At 40.7% G+C, this 18977-nt stretch overlaps 1 protein-coding gene and 1 non-coding gene across 2 annotated transcripts; one reads left to right on the top strand and one right to left on the bottom strand.

The window, feature by feature from the left end:
• Positions 1-11867: 11867 nt before the first annotated feature.
• Positions 11868-11950, bottom strand: trnal-cag (transfer RNA leucine (anticodon CAG)). The gene has a single exon. It is a non-coding gene; the product is annotated as a tRNA-Leu (tRNA).
• Positions 11951-13989: 2039 nt separating this feature from the next.
• On the top strand, positions 13990-18896 carry LOC101467807 (suppressor APC domain-containing protein 1). Its single transcript, XM_004560816.2, has 4 exons — positions 13990-14226; positions 17453-17623; positions 18034-18189; positions 18351-18896. The coding sequence occupies exons 1-4, from the start codon at positions 14128-14130 to the stop codon at positions 18438-18440; spliced, it is 516 nt and encodes a 171-aa protein (XP_004560873.2). The 5' UTR covers positions 13990-14127; the 3' UTR covers positions 18441-18896.
• Positions 18897-18977: the final 81 nt, after the last annotated feature.

The raw sequence follows: 18977 nt of genomic DNA, 5'->3' as shown, positions 1-18977 counted from the left end.
CATAGAGATAAGGAGGACAGAAAAACTGGTGAGAGGAAGTTGTTGGTTCACAGGTGCAGTGCGGGGGTTTCCACATCCTTCTACCCTTCAGCTCCGGAAGCAAGCGCTGAGAAGAGGCTTACCACAGACAGGAGATTGTTTACATCAGTCATTATTTCCTAGCATACCACAACAAAATGCAGGCAAGGAGAAAAAGAGACACTTAATTGCACAAGAAGTAGAGGAATGGCAGCGAATTACGGGAAGTTGGTCTGCATGTTACATCACTGACATAAGGCTTCACAGCTGCCTGCTTACAGCCTTGCATTTGTTTGCATTTATGTCCATAAGCTAGAAGCTAACCTCCAGACAGCTCGTTTGTAGAGTATATGAGGAAACTACCCCCTGTGCAATATGATGGTAATCAAGCATTTATATTAATATTTTTGTTTTTTGGAAACAAAATTTGACTATAATGATTGTAGCATAGATATGTACATATATATCTGTATGTACCCTGTATGTCTGCTCCTACATCATCATGCATATAACAATTAAAAGTCTATGTAACATTAGCATCAACGGTGTCAAAGAGGATTTGGGCCTGCTTGAGAAATAATCAGTGCTTTACTGAATGTTGTTTTGAAAATGGATCTAAATCTAAATTTAATTGTACAGTTCAACAGTACGATGACACAGTCTACAATCATTTGACTTTTAAGCGGTTTTCCTACGGGGCATATACGCTTTTTTGTGTGCTCACAAGTGCATGTGCAAATGTGTACACACAAACGTTCATGCAACAGATAAGGATCTACACCAACATACAAGCTGTACAAGCAGCAAAGATACCTGTAGGCCTCAACTGTGCATATGTTACATAAAGTAAAAAAATTATAATAACAAGCCAGCTCCAGTAAGGACGGGCTGGTGAATTACAGGTAATATGGTGGTGGTGAAAAGTTATTGTGTTTAGAGAACAAAGCTACATATTTTGGAAGATCATTGTGGTTACTTTTTAGTGCACATCAAAATTACACACCGACATACAGTGACTGTGAAGCTGTTCAGTGATAAGCTAAAATTTTTGAGAATACTTCTTTACTGTCTTGGTGTGAGGTTCATGAGAAGCTCATTTATCCGTACCAACTGACTACTAACTGAAGTTATTTCCTTGTTAGCTTAGCTTAGCATAAAGACTTCAAAAATAAATATAACAAACTTTGTTTGTTAATTAACATAATAATATTTTTAGGTTAGCTAACTCATTAGAATCTGTTAATTAAAGCACAACCTAAATGATTTCACTAAATGATTTGATTTTGAAACCAGCTTGCTTATTTGCTAAGGACTAGCCTATGACCATAGCTGTCATGATCCTGGGTCCTTTTGACCCAGCGTTTTGTGTTTTCTCTTCGCGATTTTGGTTCTGTTCTTCCTCTGGTTAGTGTTTACTCTGTTCTGCCCGTGTGTTCCTGTATCTAGTCCGCGTTTCTTAGGTTGTGTCCTTTCATGTGCAAGTTCCTGTTTTATTGTGAAGGTCTGCGTCTTATGTGAGTGTTTTCAGTTTGCCTCCCTAGTCTCGTCATGGTTATCACTCCCAGCTGTGTCTCCCACCTGTGTGTAATCTCCCTATGTTCTCTGAGTGTATTTAAGTTGTATTTTCTGTCTTAGTAATTGCTGGTTCGTCTGTGTTGTTTCCCCTCGGTCTCCCCGTATGTATTTCCCCAGACCTCTGCATCTTCGTTTCTGGTTTGTTTTGTTAGTTTTACCCAGTTTAGGTTTTCCTGTTTCACCTTCACCCACGCCATTGCTGTTTGTATTTTCTTTTGTTAAATAAACACTCACCTGCTCCAGAGCTGCTGCCCTTTGGGTCCTTTTCTACATTCCACACGGCTTGCCCCGGCAATCCGTGACAATAGCACAGATAATTGTCCTTTTTGAAATATAGTGTGACCAATTGTTACAAAATAGACTTAATGTTTTATTTGCTTTAAACCAAAATGAGCTACTTAGCCCATACATTTAGCAGGAAAGTGGTCGAGACTGAAAACCATTTTAGACTAATAGTTAATGCAAAAACTTCTTGGATGCGTTTTACGACACAGGAAGTTAAAAAAAAATCCTTTTAAAATGTCCAGTAGCACAGAGAGTAAAAGGGTCCAGTTTACTGGCAAGTGGATGAGGCCGAGCCTACTCGGTGAGATCCACCTGTCAGACCTGCCACGCCTCTAATGCAATTATTCCAGGTGAATGTGAAAAAAAAATCACCTCATTCAGAGTGCTTATGGAGGGGGGGGCGGCTATTCACAGAAACCCAAACTGATTTTCTACCAAGTTTTAAACACTTGTTTTAATGCTGTAAAGTTCAGCAGTTTATCATTGGAGCCTACAAAGGCTTAAGTGACACAAAGTTGTAAAAACTGCAGTTTTTACAACTTTGTTTATGACTGTAATTCCCTTAGTATTCAGCCCTGCTATATTTAGCATCTAAAATTCTTCATTTGCCTGGTTTTCACCTTAACTTGCATGTTTTTGTTCTGCAAACCATAAAATCTGTTCTTAGCAGGACATTAATATTGAATGGTGACACACCTTCAAAGCCAATGGTGGAGTTAAAATCAAATCAGGACATTAGTGCTGTAAAAAAAAAAAAAAAGGGAAAGAAAAGAAAAGAAAAGAAAAAACTTTGTGAGTGAAAAATATGTGAGGAGTTTCCATGGGAGTTTCCACTTGTGGAGGCCACAGGTGGGGTTGTCACAGAGAGTGGGGGAGTCAGTCATATACTATTTTCATATATGTGCTATGTTGAAAGAGCAAGTCTGAGAGAGTTTGCTGTGGGTCTGGAGAGACCGAGGGTTTGGGGTGGCAGCTAGTTAGAGCTGCTCACTGGGGGGGGGATACTTGGTCGTCACGGTGAATGGCTCTAAGATGAAATTTGCCCAAAGAGACCCTGACTTTGTTTGTTTTGGGGGCTCCTCGAGGGGCTAGCGTTGGGGGGAAAAGATACAGACAGGAGACTCTAAGATTTATTTTTTCAGACTTGCGGTGTCTCATGCACCATTTCCTGAGTGTGCACTCAGCGTGTTCCCACTTTGCATTTTATCTGTACACTTAAAGTACTACTTGTTCTTTCAAGAACAGCCTGTTCTCTGAGGCGGTGCTTTCTGAAATATTGTTTCTGCAGAGTGTATTTGTGGGCGTGGGGAGAGGGAGGAGGAAGGCTGAAGGGCGGAGCGAGGCTGCTGTAAATCCATCCTTTGTTTTTATCTCTGCCTCTGTGTGTGTGTGTGTGTGTGTGTGTGTGTGTGTGTGTGTGTGTGTGTGTGAGGAACTTGTTTTGGTCTTACTGAGGTTAATTCAATGTCAAAACTAGAGCAAAAGTCACTGCAAGGCAATATGAAACATTAAATAAAACCAAAGCAAAATTTGAATCATTGCAAATGCATATAGGCTTAATGTGACTGCATGGTGAATAACTGCATGGAATATACTAAGAAACTTAAGTGAAGCTATATTTTATGTGCCATTCATAAGTCCAGGAGGGCTGTCTGCTTCTCCTCCCTGCAGCTGAGCTAAAATAGGTGCTTCAGCTGTTGTGCTTTTGCCCTTATCTACATCTGGTGAACATCTGGTTTCCATCTGACTGTGCTCGTGTGGAACTGGGTTGGGTTGTGAGCGTGACAATAGTGCAAAAAAGAGAGAGAGAAAGGGAAGAGGAGAGGGTATGGAATATGTTCGTGAGCTTCGATAAAGTGTGCGTGACAGGCTGGCTGAGAGGACGAATGAGTTGGGGGGGTAGGGGGTGAGCTAATGACTTGCCGAAAAGAGAGAAAGATTGTGTGTGCTTGTGTGTGTGTGTGTGTGTGTGTGTGTGTGTGTGTGTGTGCGTGCGTGCATGTTAACCTTGTCTGCAACCAATAATCTCAATGCTGCCGTGACAAATTAGGCACAAATCTTTGCTGATGTGATTAATCTCATTGTTTCACAGAAAGTTTTTTTTTATTTTTTTCACCGGAGACGATCACATCAGAAATCTGCATGGAAGAGTGAACTGGCATCTTTATCTCTTCAATGGAAACCTGTTGAGTCCTGTTTTTATGGCTCAGTTTAAAGCGAAGTATTATACCATGACTGGGGGAAAACAGAAGGGGCAAAAAAGTTGTAAAATTAAGTACGAAAAGCACCATCAAACCTATGTGTGAGTCGGATTCTTGCTTTGTGAGCAGATGATATGACGATTAATGTTTAAGATGTCCATCTCTGGGGGAAAAAAGAAAAGGCCTTTGGGTTTTAAGGGGGCAGCAGGAGTCTGTATTAAAAATCCTCGATTTGGGGCCACAGGGTATTCATGGTAAGCAGGCCAGCTGGGTTGCTTAGGAACAACCTCTAAAGCCTGTATGAACCTTTCTGCATATACATTGTATTAGATAGAGTAAATGATAAGATGTGTTGCACCTTTTGTTGATCAATATCTCTTAATATGAGATTTTAAAAAGTGGTTCTAGGCTTGGAAATGTGATTTTTAAAATGATTTTCATCCTTTGTGTCTCTTTATATTGTAATACACTGTTTATCTTGGCGTTTTGTAGTCCAAAGCTGCATCTATACTGCAAGCACTTTGCTCATCGTTCGTGACTTTGAAGCTGACGGATGGCTTCTTGCAAAAGTTGTGTTGGGTACCCTCAAATGTGTTTACTACCAGGTCGTATGTCAATCACTGAAATCCTTCGCCTCACTGTTTGTCACACAAATGTTTGACTTGAAATAATATTTTAATGCTAAAATAATAAAAACAAATATAAAAAAGCATATTTTTATTTTTTAATAAGAATCCAAATCTGTTACTTCCCTGAACAGACAAATGTGGTTTAGGTTTAATGTTATGCCCGATTAATTTCTGAAAAAAGTCCAGTTTTTCAGTTTGTAGTTTTAAACAAGTTTTTAAAGAGCTTTCTGAAGTACTTGTGTTTTCTTGTTTTTATGGTGTAATAAATCTCTTAATCACCACTAGTCCTGGGTTGGAACCTCCTTTTGGTTTCAGAACCTTAATTCTTTGTAGCAAAGGTTCTTTGCTACAGTGCAGGACAGATCCATGCTTTCACATTTAGGTTGACGTCTCCATTTGTGCTGCAACAGATGCTGGGTTTACCATCTTCTGTTGTCCAACTGGTGAGGTTAAGAAAGTTGTAGTCTCAGTTTCTCTTGTCTTCTGCTGCTGTAGCTTGCTTTGAGTTTTTCCTGACAGCACACATGTTCGAGTTAATCTCTCTATCCTAGTCCCTTGAACCAGTCTAACTATTATCTGCTGACCACTGGCACTAACAAGGCATTTTAACACACAAAACAGGCAGTTATTGAATATTTTGATATTTTGTGTTGCTTTTTAGATCTCTTATAAACCCGAGAAATAGTTGTATGGAAAAATCCTAGCAGATCAGCAGTTTCTGAAATAATCAGACCAGATTGTCTGGCACCAACAAGCATTTTACATTCAAAGTCACTTTAATTGCACTTCCTTGAACTTCAGCTGGCCGTCTTAACCATTAAATGCATTAAGTTCCTGCGTTGAAATTTGGTCGACGACATACACTGTGAGCATTTTCACAGGTTTACCTGTAAGTCTACATGTAAATACATACTTAGAGTAATATTGTAAAGGGGAAATGATGGTGCTATTTTTTACCTTTCTGGCAAAGTATTATACAAACCCATTAATAACTTCTCCATTTGCTGCTCTGCTACATTATACTGCACAAACTGCAGATAATATTGCAAACAAACTGAACAAACAGTGTGATGATCTAAACATCCATAAAGCATCTTTTTCTACATAAAGTTCTGACACAGAAAAGTCCGTAAGGCCTCAAACACCCTCCTTGAAATAAACAACCCTCAATGTGTGTTTATGATAAAGAAAGTACTGTATGTGCACAATTCAGGCGCCAACTACAGTGTGTGTATGTGTGTGTGTGAGAATCAGGGGGAATGTGGCTTATGGTGTAAAGTACATCGATTGGGCAACAACATTTGAGATGTGCTGTTAAAAAAAAGTGTAGTTTGACACATTTGGTATCTTTGACAGCTTTAATTCTTGACTTTCATTTAAAGTTTCGTGGGCCTGAGCAATGTTGGATAAACTCACCTAGTTCCAAGAGTAAAGGTAATGACACTATCTAGTCTCTGATAAAAAAAAAAAGAAGCTCAATGTCTAAGAAAAAGTGCTGGCTGTAGGTGCGCTATCCCTAAACTACATCCATGAGGCCTTAATAGGTCAGATTACAGCCAATATATTGTACATGTATAAGCACACTTCCTGCAACTCATCACGCAATATTATTTTTGGCACGAACACATCATATTCAGGATTGAGTTTCCTCTCAAACCGCTTGTTTGTTCCATTCCTATCCATTGCTTATATTTGGTTCTTAGGACAAGGAGGAGCCAGTCTGTAATGAGCTCCCTTGAGAGACTGCAAAGACATGTCATTTTTTTCATCACTGGTTTTAAGTGTGTGTGTGTGTGTTGAAGGGGGTTGGGGGGAAAATATGTTTAAGATTCCACAAAACTATGATCTGGAACAGTGAGCCCAGAATGGCCCGCACTGGATATTGGACTGTAGAGGCGAAGGGAGCGTCCAGCTTCTGTGGCGAGGAATAATGTGTCCATTCCGCTTGACAGTGACTCTTCATGACTGTTTCACATCGCTATATAGAGGGGCCGTGGCCTGTCCGTGTTAGCTGCTTCTTCTTCTTCTTTTTTTGTTGCAAACAGTTCTATAAGTATTCATGAAACACAGGAGTGACAGCGAGGGAGCAAATATGTGTGTGAGAAAGTGTGTATGTGAGAGAGCAAGACAGGAAGCAACCAGGGGCCCACTCTCAGCCACAAAGTAGTAGTAGTGACTAAAAAGATTCACTTTAAGAGGAAGTGAGTTACTGTTGTGTTTGTGTGTTTGTGTATAAAATTGTCTGTGTGTGCGCTAGAAACTTCAGACTAAATATGAATAACCTACAAACATGTATGCACATATTGCGAAGTATTATACCATGACTGGGGGGAAACAGGAGCGGCAGAAAAGTTGCAGCTTGTGTGAATAAATTTGCACCGTTTATGTAATAAATGTGGTGAATTCACTCCTCAGGGGAGCCCACGGTGGAAACCTTTGTGATCGTATGTTGTCTTACTTATGACCATATATGCTGTGTACAAAAAAACAGGCCATCTATTGCTCAGGATATTATGAGCTCATGAAGCTTTAGGCTTCATTTTGGCAAGACTCACAGGTCTTATGATGGAACACACAATCCTCCCTCTGTAATGTAACTTTTCTATATAAAGGAATATAAATAAATGTAATATTTATATATAAATATTTTGAAATTGCTTTTCTGGGTCCTTATCTGGTCCTCTTTTCTGTCTAAATTTGCATCGTTTGGGAGAAGAAAAGTGGTTCAGTCGGTTTTTCATAGCTATACTTTGAACATGTTGTTCCTCATGAAAGAAAACATCCCCATTAAAAAAAATGGGGGTGAGGAAAGGTTGAAAATAGCTGACATACTTTTGAGGAAGTCTCTCAGTTGGCACTTAATTGTGTTGCTCCATCTGGTGTTTTGTTGAAGTTACTGCGGCACAGACTTATGAGAATATAATACAAAATGTCAGCTTTTAACAGTTTGTATTCTTCAGCAGGCAGTTTGGACTTATAGCTCCCTCTACTGTTCATAACCTATATCACACTTCAAGTAGGCTGTGGGGAAAAAGGGAAACGGAATGGAGAATATTAGAAAGCATTTTTCTAATTTTCTGTTGTCCAATTTTGTCCCAGTTTTCTGTTTTTACCCTGACAGGAGTATGCTCTTCTATTGCTGCAGCCCACAGAAAACTACACACAGATGCAGAGATGCTCTTCTGCATAACCTGTTGTTAGGAATGCTTATTTGAGTTACTTTTTTCCTGTCAGTTTGAAGCAGTCAGGCAGTTTTCCTGTGACCTCTGACACCAAAAACGTATTTTCAGTTTTCTGAAATACTCACTTAAGTGACCTTTCATCCCCATTCTGTTTGTTCAAGTCATGTAATAAATTGAGTTGCTGTCATGTGATTGCACTAATGAGCAATTGAAGGGGTATGAAGTCTCAGGTGAGTGACCTGACCATGACAAGATGAACAAGTCCTGCTATTCTACTGTATTGCAAAAATTAAATACCAGTGCATTTCTTTGCATTTGACCCAAACTCCTAACTTAAGTGCATTTAAGCTGGCATGGCTCAGATCAATGTGTTATCTATTATGACCCAGGTCATGATACTCTGTGATACTCTTTACTGTACAGCGCTGTGATAATGTAGTGGGTGGGACCAATGGGTGGGCACTGTACCGACAGGGAGGTCCATCAACACATGTTGATGGACCTCCCTGTCAGGACAGTGCCAAAAGAGGCTTAACCGCACCCACTGAATAATCAAAACACAGTATGTACTGAATGTGATAGCCAGTCTCCCAGCAGCCTACAGTAACAGCTTAAAAGAGGTTTTATGGTTTGTTGTGTTTTGTTTTTTCTGAGCTTCTTTTTTTATAAATATTGGTCCTCGATTATCAGAGATTGTGAGACCTTAGAATCCTAATAATAATTTGATATTGTTTGATTAGCATCAGAACTCCAGCTAAAATATTACTATGGTATCACTCTCAGGGGTTATCCCTGTTACACCTCACCCACAGCAAGTTTGTTTAGGTTATACAGCAGCGTAATAGCAAACAGTCCTTTTCACCAAAGTATTTCAAAAAGAAAGAAACAAAACTGCACAAAGACATACACTTGTGGTCAGAAATTCAAATGCAGTCATCACGGACATGAATGTCATGATAGTGTGGGGGGGGGGGGGGGGGGGGGGTTTCAGGGTGTGTAGCATACATCTTTAATGAGTTTAATGACTTAAATTGTGTTGCTTGTTTGTTTTTACCCCTCAAATTTTAAAGGCTGACAGGGTATCGTCATCACCCTGGTGGGCGGTCGGGCGATCGGTATTGACATCTAAGTTTCTCGATAACGCAACAACACGGTGACGTAGGAGCTTCAAATTAATATCATAAGTATATCTACTAAAAATTTCAAATCTCAGTGATCTCAACGTCAGAAGTCAAGTTTTCTGAAAATCCTGTAAATACAATAACTTCAAAATGAGGCAACATAGGATTTTTAAACTGATACCACAGGTGTGTCTGCTCGGAGGCTGAGAAGTAGAACTAGCACACGCCAGTATTTTATAATTTTTGTACTGTGCAGGTCTTCTTCCAGCCACCTTATACAGAGTCCAGAGTCCTCTTCAGAAGTAAATGCAAATTTTCTTACACCTCTCTGTGTTGTGATCTATTCTTTTATATTACATTTTATACTTGTTTATATTCATCAATATTTCTGCCCCGTGTGTATTTGTGTGTGTTATAGTTGCAGACTACAATGATACAAATTTACTGGAAGCTGCACTGCTGGGTGGGGACAGCTTCATTGAAGACACACCAGCTCCTGCATCCCAGCCTTGTTGGCAGCTTCATAAGAAAGATGGTGATGGCAGACCCTGAACCCGTAACTACCACAAAGGTTGTTTCTTTTCCTCTTTTCAGTGCATTTTTGTATTACCAGCGGCTATGTGTTGTGCTTATTCAGGTGTGCCTTCAGTGAGGAGGTGGAATAAGTGGATAGTATTTTTGTCTTGGCTTACCATCATAACTAATTGCACACCACCTGGAGTCAAGATGACTGAACGGTCTAAGGCGTTGCATTTAGGTCTTGCAGGAAATAGTTCATCAGGAATGCATGTGTGTGCATGTTTGAGTTGCTATTTGTTTCTAAGGCTATTTGACCTCAAGTTTAAATACATAAGTCAGATTCCATTCAGTTTAGGGTTATGCATTCGAGATCATTCAATTGTATATTATGATATATTGACAGATAAAAGCGTGCTCAAGCATCTTTGTAATCAGTGTTCAGTAGCTGAGCAAAAGCTCTGTGTTCTGGTTGCCTTCTCCCTTGGAGGCGTGGGTTCAAATCCTGCTCCTGTGACGAAGCATTTCAAAATATATTTCATTCAGTATTTAAAAAATTTGCAAACATGTAAACATGGATTTATTTCTCACACATAAGTTGTAAGAAAGCTGATGGGAAACGCAGATCCTAAATGGATAGCACTGGGAATAATTGCGGGTTTTTAATGCTTCATGCACTGAGAGCACAAAACATTGTGTGAATCAGTAGTGCATAAAGACTTGCTTCTTCTGCATTGCTCAGGCTGATCTTCAGCATCTATTCATGAGCTTGATCCTACTTTCACCTGCTCTGTCTGCCGGTGCAGGCCTCCTTAGATGACCTGGTGGTACCAGGGCCCACAGGTGCACCATATCCATGCTGAGCGAGGATGCCTGATATACTGCTGCAGCTCAGAGGTCCTGAGCTCAAACTATCCTCTAGCCTCAGTCTCCTGGTAGCTTGTATTACAGGCACACACCACCACACCTGGCAAGAAGCAGCCTCACTCACATTTTCTTAATTAGCAGAAGGACGTGTGTGTGTGTGATCATTTTGTTTATGCACTGTCAGATAAACAATAAAACATTCATGGATTTTTAATAATCACATAAACAATGACAAACTCAGGACACTGATGGAAATCAAACTGCAGGAATTCTGTTTGGCTACACAAGCAATTTTACATTCATGAGGCAGACCACAAAGACTGAAGAAAACTGTAAACCGGAGGCTAACTTCTGAGGTTTTTCTCAGTTTTTTACAAATGTCTGTCTGAATTGTGTGACTTTGTGAAAGGTGTGACTTTGTCAGGTCTTCCAGAGTAAGATGAACCAGCACAGGTATTTATCATTTTGCCAAATCTCATGGGCTATTGTGTCATGATGGCAGAGCGGTTTAAGGCGCTGCGTTCAGGTCGCAGTCTCCTATGGAGGCGGGGGTTCAAATCCCACTTCTGACAGCAAGTTTCTCGCATGTAGCAAATGAAAGATGAAGATGCTGTTCATCATTACAAAACTAGTCACTATGCAGGGTTGAACAGTGCCCAACTAAGAGACCTGTGTTATGAGAAATTTAGATCTCAAATGCATTTTGTCAGAGTAACACTAAGAATAGTTGTACCCTGTTCATCTGAACAAGTCAGTTTCCCGCATTGAAAACACCTGAATGCAGTAGTGGCAGTCGAATCTACGCCTTAACCTGCTCAACCATCTATATCTTCCACAGCGCTTTTTGGTGATATAGATAATTCCACAGAGCTTCCTGTTTCATCTTAAGCCCTCAATACATGCAGCTGTTACAGAGGTTACAGATATGATATTATGGTTGGTGCTTAGAACTTTGGTCTCATAAAAGCAGATCTCAATGTGTTTTGAAGTGAATTCAAAGTCCAAAGCATTAACCATTACACCATGGGAGTGCCAAAATAATGCCATTAGAAAATTAGCTGGAAATCATTGGATTGTGCTGTTGACTGGAAAACAAAATGAATCATATTAGCTTTAGTGGTTAACTTGCATTTTAATGGTATAAAGATCATGTAAATAAAAAAGAAGGTCAGCCCTGATTTTACCAATAATGCTCGAATGACAATAAAGTTGCTCCAGTGATTTCAAATTTGCAGATTTGTGTAAAAGAAAGTGATTCTACCAGTATGTGATAGTGCCTTTAATAAATAGTTAGCACAGTGTACATGACAGTTATATATCTTCAGTAAATATATTAGTGACATGAAATTAATGACTTGCTTTGTTGTACATGTCAGCTATTACAAGTCAATTATTACAAAACTCACCAACGCGGAATTAGACCTGACACAACACCAGCATCTTTACTTGAACAGTGTCAGACAAGCTACTTGCTGTCAGAGGTGGGATTTGAACCCACGCCTCCAGGTGAGACTGCGACCTGAACGCAGCGCCTTAGACCGCTCGGCCACCCTGACACATCTGTAGTCATGGTTTCGTGAAGTTAAAAATTTAGGACGGCTGCCTATGCCATCTAAAATGTTCGGATCATGCTGTTGTTACAGAGGTTTGGATCTTTAGCCATCAGAATTGTTGTCTGCCACCCTCCTGGGAAGAGCTGAGGAGAGCCCCAAACGAGAGGTCACCCAGCAGCCACGGAGCAGAGGGTTGCAGTGACCCCTCTCAGGCCTCAGGCCCAGAAGCCATCAGGAGTGAGCCAGTACATACATGAGCGCCCAGCCCCAGACACCAAGAAACACCAAGAAACACCAACACACCGACCTCTCAGAGCATCAGCCACTGGCAGAGAGTGTGGAGAGGGGAGGTGAACAGGTGCACGCAGACACAAACGTGCATTCCCACCCCCATATACACGAACAAATACTCAGCACTCACCCGACGTAGAGACAAACATAAATAGACACTGTACACACATTCACACTCCCCAAACATACTCTATATCCCAGGTCCGTGTACCCCTGCCCCCAGAGGGGCAAACCGTACCCAGACCCAGGAGATGTAACCCTTCTCTCTGGGGTGGAGGAAAGCAGATCGCCTCCTTATCTGCAGTAGCAGGGAGGCCCCGCATCCCAGACCCCAATCCCAGACGGCCAGCACTTCCTCCCAGCTGCCCAGCCCTGATGGTTAACAGAACGGGGGTGAGTGAAGAAGTGCATTTAAAACACAGGAGGGCATGATGCTTCCTGCCAGAGAGCAGCACGGCTCCTCCCGAAAACCCTCAGTGTCTATATGCATTTAAAATTGAGGGTAGGGCACCAGCGCCAGAGGTGGGTTTGAATACACAGACTATCCTCTGGATGCTGTATAACGTGCAGGAATCCATGATGTAAATTAGCCTTTATGCATGTAGTGTTTCGTGTCCACTTTAAAAGGGAGCACTTTTGTCCATAGCTTAGCTGCACAAGCTAATGAATGACCTCTCTTTTGAACACAAAACGCCCTCACACAAAACAGGAGGGGTACCTCCAAAGTTTGGTTTTGTCCGTTCATTGATGGTAGTTTTGTGCTTGATGCAAAACGCTAGTATAACATATATTTAACACATTGTTGTAGAGGTTAATTGTAGAACCAATCTGAGGGGGCACAGTAGGGGATTTTATTTTCTATATATATTTTTCCCTCACAAGTTGCACTAAAATCTCTCCAACAGGGCTGCTGTTGGATCCATAACAGCCACTTTAGCCTGAGGCCCTAATGAATAACATGTGTTGCTGATTTTCTGTGTTGCCATCGACTAACTGAACAGCTGAGCGCTGATAGTAATGCTGTTAGTGTCAATAAACTGAGCCTACTGAAGTCTCTATCTCCTGTACTTGCTCTCAAACTCCAAACTATACTCGCCATAGTCAAGTTTGTTTAGCAGCTCCATTCAGTGCTCCACACCTCTGTGCTTGATCTCTCATCCTCAGGTTATGTCACATTCCAGGCAACATGTTGGGACAGAAAGCTCACCTGAAACTAACAAGAAAGTGATTTCGTGCCCTTCCTTTGGACCTAGCTGCAGATTAGCATGATTTTCCTTGAGCTGAGGGACAACTTCTTCGTATCTTGTTGGAAAATCCAGTGTTTGTGAAACACAGCCTTGTTTTCCTCCTCTGGCCTTCTGCTGTAAATTTGGGATAAACAAGCTCCCCCCCCCCCTGCTGTTATGACACTGATGGAAACACATCAGGAGCTGATAAGTGTGTAACCACACCTGTATCCTCCCCTCAAATCTCCCATCCGCAGCTTCATTTTCATATTTCCTGCTGGGTGCTTTTTCACCTTTTGTTGTCTTTTCTCTCATATTTGATCCGGCAGTGCCAGTCTCACCCCCTCTCCAACCCGGTTCTCCCTCTCTTTGTCACTGGTTGTCGATCAACCAGTCAGTGACATGTGGAATTCTTCATCACCTCGCCCCGGGGGCACCATGCTGCCTGCGCCTGTGTATCGTGCTGCTTTTTTTTCCAGTCCTGCCTTCTCTCTCTCTCTCTCTCTCTCTCTCTCTCTCTCTCTCTCTCTCTCTCACTCATGCACACTCATTCTCTCCCCGCGGTATTATTCTGAGTCAGCCAGTGGCAAGCTATGGTTTGTTGTTTGTGGTCAACCCAGCTGTATGGGGTAGCAGTAGCTGTCAGTGACTGATCAGCTCTCCATGGCCTATCGTCCCTCCAGCTCTGGCTCCTACACTGTGGTTATCATCCCGCTTAAGACCAGTCTGTGCAGCGTGGACGCACTTCGCTTCTACCTATGGGTGAGGATAGAGGTGGTATTTGTGTGTCTATACATCATCTGTTTTGTCTCCCTGTTTTTTTAGGAGTTGTATGAATGATCAAACTGTTGTATACTAAACATGCTTTTGATGGACTCTTCTGTCTCTGGGGAAGTGTCACTAGTTTGGTACATTTGGCCAACCTGCAATAACCTGACTTTTCCCACTTCTCTGGAATGTAACATCCATCATTTCTGTGTTGATTTTGACTCATTTACTCATTATTTTACAGTATTCTTATAAAGAGACAAGTTTATCTAGGCTAAATGGCAGCATATTTCACTAGTAAGTTCAACCGGTACAAGCTACAAGCTACAAGGAACGAGTGCCAAGAAACACAAACAACTAAAGTGCAGGGACAGAAATGTCAGAAATCTTATCTGTTGATTAGAACTGAGATTGTTAAACAATTCTTTTCATTAATCTTTGAACAGACAGCAAACACAAGTGTAGTCTCACAGACAAAAAAAACTTTTTTAACTTTTTAGGCAAATTCAAAGAGGTAAAAACGTCCAATTTTAAGTCTTCATGTCTGCATAAAGCTAATTCAGTGTCACACGAGATATCCTCAGTTCATTCTTTGATTGCACTGTAGGACAAAGGCAATTTTAATAATATGCCTAACATGATATCTGCACATTTTCAAAAAAAAGGCATGGTAAAAATTCAGCATTTTTAAAGCTGGATAAGTTTTGCAAAAGAGGATTTTGTGGTTTCTAAGTGCCTCCTTATATTGCTTGGTGGAGTATTACTCAAGTTACTTGACAGGCTCAGGCTCAGGGCTCTCTACTCTCACTGTCAGTCAGGTTTTTCATGTGTCATGCTGTAATAACATCCAACTTTTGGCAGCTGTGCAAAAAGCTTTTTTTTTTGTATGATTTGCCTCAGGTAAACACTGCTTCCAAAGTACTGAAACAGTGGATTAACAATTCATCCATATCTTTTTGTCTAGCAGTAATAGGTTCTGACTGTTATTGAATTCCAGCACACAGCTAGACTTGCCTCACACAGCACAGAAGTGTGCCTCGACACACCATTGGGGAACAGCTTTGTTAGTTGAAAAGACACATTTTGGATTCATATAATGATGATGCACCACCCTCTGTTCAGTTGCAATGCTACTCTGCTGCACGTGCTGCAAACAGTGCTGAGATAAATGTTGAAGCTGCTCTGCTGAATAAAATATGTTATGACAGCATTTCTAAACTATCCTATTATTGCATTATTAACATTTAAGAAAAAAAGGTTTACGCTTATGAGCCAAATAATAAGTAACAACCTCCTGCCACCGATGTCAAATGACCTAATTAACAAAACAATTGATTGACTATTAAAATAGTATATAGTTAGCTATTACAGCTATAGTCTTGATGGTGTACCCTGCAACACACCACAACCATCAGAAAATCACACCAGGCATCAAAAATAAGATCAGCCTGATATCTGTGCAGTGATATCAGTCACCATTCAGTCGATAATTAAAAAGAAAGTGAAGAACAAAAACTATATTTTAAACAGTGCTTCCATTATATTTTTATCCATGGGAGAGAAGTTTAATAGGTGCTAGCTACCAAGGGGCAAACTCCAGAGCTGAAAAAGTGGCAAAAACTGCAGTTCCTGTAGCTGCCACTTGAGGCTGGCACCAAAATGAAGTTAATCTCCACAGACTCATACATTCAAAGGTTGAAGTTTAGAGATTAAAAAGCATATTTACTGCCTGGTACAAAATAGGGTTTGCGCCTGTGTGGGTAGTTTTCTCTTTTTAATAACTCATCTGCCTGTAATTGGCTTGTTAGTCTCAGCACTAATTGGCTCAATTAACATATTCCTGCACCCAAACAGTTTGTGAATGCAGCTTTCTGACCAAGCTAGCTAGAGTTAGCTTGATAAATTAGGGCTCCACCCTTTCTTCCATATATGGCAGCTGAGGTCACGGTGACTACTTTCATCTTTGATACTGCCTGTGGAATTGCCATGATATTTTGCAGTTGTTCTCTTGTGGTAGGGAAACTATATTCTGCTAATGTCAGTATGTTTAGCATAAAATATCACGCTCACCGCGTTTTTTACTTCTCATGAATTTTACATTTTCTAACTGGAAAAATGTGGATTTTAGGGGTTAAGGTCACGGCACAATCCTATAGAAATAGTCGCAAGTCTAATTGTTTCTTTTAAACATTAACACGTTTGAGACAAGAAAGCAGAGAAAACTATAGAGCAAATGTGCATGTTTTCTCACTAACAGCTAACCAGCCCAGTGGTGTATATGCTTTCTCCATTCTTTTCTTTTTTTTTTAAATGTAGTGTTTGTTTGTGATAACAGTAAGCCGACTCAATGTGACAAACTTGTAGATAATGTTGAACCTGATCTCTTTTTCTCAAGGCTCTCAGAGTTGAATGTTTTCACAATGTACATTTTTGGTTAACTATCATAACTGAATCATATGTGGCAAACTGATAACATAAGGTTGACAGCCATGGATTAAGAGGTCATGTTAGCAATATTCAGATTAAGAGCATGTCTCATTAATACTTCTAGCTTTTTAAATTTGTTTTCCATTTGAACAGCACACTCACTCACTGTGTGTTTTTCAGACAAGTTGAATTGTCACGTAAAGGTGATGCGCATCGTTGTATGTATAAAGTGCGTGTGTTGAGTCAGGTTGCGTTCAGTCATTTCTATCTTTGCTTTATTCGGGGTAGCGTGACTCTACAGTCATCCCAGTGACACATTCCCACATGTCAAGCTCGATCTTCACAGCTTCCTGTTGAAGGATCAGTGTAACCAGTTTTCTGTTAGCAGTAAATCTACTAACGATCAGCAGCCGAGCCAGAATAAATTTAGACTATTAACTCTAAAATAGAGAATAGAGTTTTCGGCCTCACTGTCGTTGAGATTACAGTGACTAATGGTCTGAAGTCATGAAGCCCCACCGCCACATGTCATGTTTCTCACTGTGTGTCTTTGTTTCAGCCTATTTAAAGAGCCTGTAACCCCGCTGGGCATAGACTAAAGAGCTAAAGGCCACCTGCTGCTCAGTGTTGCCTGGTACACAGTGCCTCGGGGCCTCTGGTTTACATGCTTCTATACATGAACCTGAAGGTCAAACATGTTAGCCTAGTACACAGGGACATACCAAAACTGGTTCTATCATATAACTCAGCACAAACAAAGTTTTCCATTTCATTTTGCTTCTTTGTGTTTCAGATTAAACGGTTGAAGGATCTGGAGAAGGAGAAGGACGCTCTGTGGTCTGGTCTGGAGATTCTGGAGAAGGCTCGGCTCTGGTATCTCCAGCGGCTGGAGGAGAACAGGGCTTGGCAGGATAGCATTGAAAGCAGAAGTGGGTTTGTCTCCAGAAATGAAGATGGAGCAGAGGTACAGAGAAGGGCCTCTTTGATTTTACTGACATGAGGCTGTCATGTTTAATAACGATGAATGATTACAGTCTTAACTTCCTTCTGACTTTGAAAAGGCTTGTCATTGTAACACAATCACAACTGGCTGCCTTATTGTCGAGGCTGAAGGATGGAAGTTGCATCGGGCCTTACCATAAATTTTAGCATGCACAGCGTCCAAGTTTAGTGGTCAATATCTGAAAAATTGTGCAAGACTTCAGCCTCATTCCTAAACGACAAACATTTCCTGTAATTACATCATTTTAAGCATCTATTTCATTTTCATCTGTTAGTGAGAGCATTCCTCACCAATCATAAAGATGAGACTTGTGCTTGGCATCCATTCGGGTGTTTCTAAGCCCACTAACAGTTCTGTGTGCCTGTCCTCAGGCTCGCTCCTGCCTCCTCGGGTCTCGTATCCAGCGGGTGAACGGTTCTCTGGGCTCTGTGATGAGTGAGCCTAACGCCATGACCGGCAGCAACCCCTCTCTGCTTGAAGCAGTGGCAGACAGTGACCTCCGGTGGCACAACTCAGTACTGACTCAGGTAAAGAAACAACCCTCAAGGAGGTAGAAGAAATATATTTTAATTAAATATTGAAACATCTTCTTTAAGAGCTTTTAATAAAGTTACGTGAATAAGTTTTGCATCAGCGTTCTTATGATTTGTCCCTTTGTGTAACATTGTCATTTTTCATGTTTTAACAGGAGGTGAAGAACAAGAACTGTCAAATATCCTTGTTAGAACAGGAAAAACACGCTCTCCTCAGTCAACTCCATGCACTGAAGAACTGCTGACTATAAGCTTACACGTGTATTACACCCCAAACTTACATTTAACTGGATATCATACAGTTATTTGCATGTAAATATGTATTTAAATTAATAAATGATAGTAAATGATACATTATTTTTTTCTTTGCTTTGTATGCAGTGAACCAGCCTGACTGGAAGGTTTTTGAATAACTTGACTGACGTGTTGAATGTGCTGCATTTGTTAATTCCTCATGACTATCATTTAACTTTGACCACTTTATGCTCTCTGCTGCTGATGATACATTTAGGGTTATGTCAACATCCAAGTATTCCCACAAATTTGTTCCTGCACTATTTGTCTAATTAAAATGTAAAAGTATATTAAATAACAACTGCAAGTCCAGAAAAAGATGCCCAGGCTTCATTTGAACCGTAACACCTTCTAGTTTCTGTAAATGTGCTTGCTGGGCACGTGAATAAATCATATTCTAACTGTAAGAGACCCTGTGAATATATTCAGTTGTATGTAGACGTACAGTTGAATAATAGATACACCTGGATCACTGCATTGATTCTTTA

The sequence above is a fragment of the Maylandia zebra genome, linkage group LG17 (assembly GCF_041146795.1).
Source record: "Maylandia zebra isolate NMK-2024a linkage group LG17, Mzebra_GT3a, whole genome shotgun sequence".
Classification (NCBI taxonomy): domain Eukaryota; kingdom Metazoa; phylum Chordata; class Actinopteri; order Cichliformes; family Cichlidae; genus Maylandia; species Maylandia zebra.
This window is presented reverse-complemented; position numbering and strand designations above follow the sequence as displayed.

Excerpts from the sequence above, each read along its gene's own strand:
- LOC101467807 (XM_004560816.2), top strand. The coding sequence starts at position 14,128 with ATGGCCTATCGTCCCTCCAGCTCTGGCTCCTACACTGTGGTTATCATC. Across the intron at positions 14,227-17,452 it reads CACTTCGCTTCTACCTATGG|ATTAAACGGTTGAAGGATCT; the intron begins GTGAGGATAGAG and ends TTTGTGTTTCAG. Across the intron at positions 18,190-18,350 it reads ACAACTCAGTACTGACTCAG|GAGGTGAAGAACAAGAACTG; the intron begins GTAAAGAAACAA and ends ATGTTTTAACAG.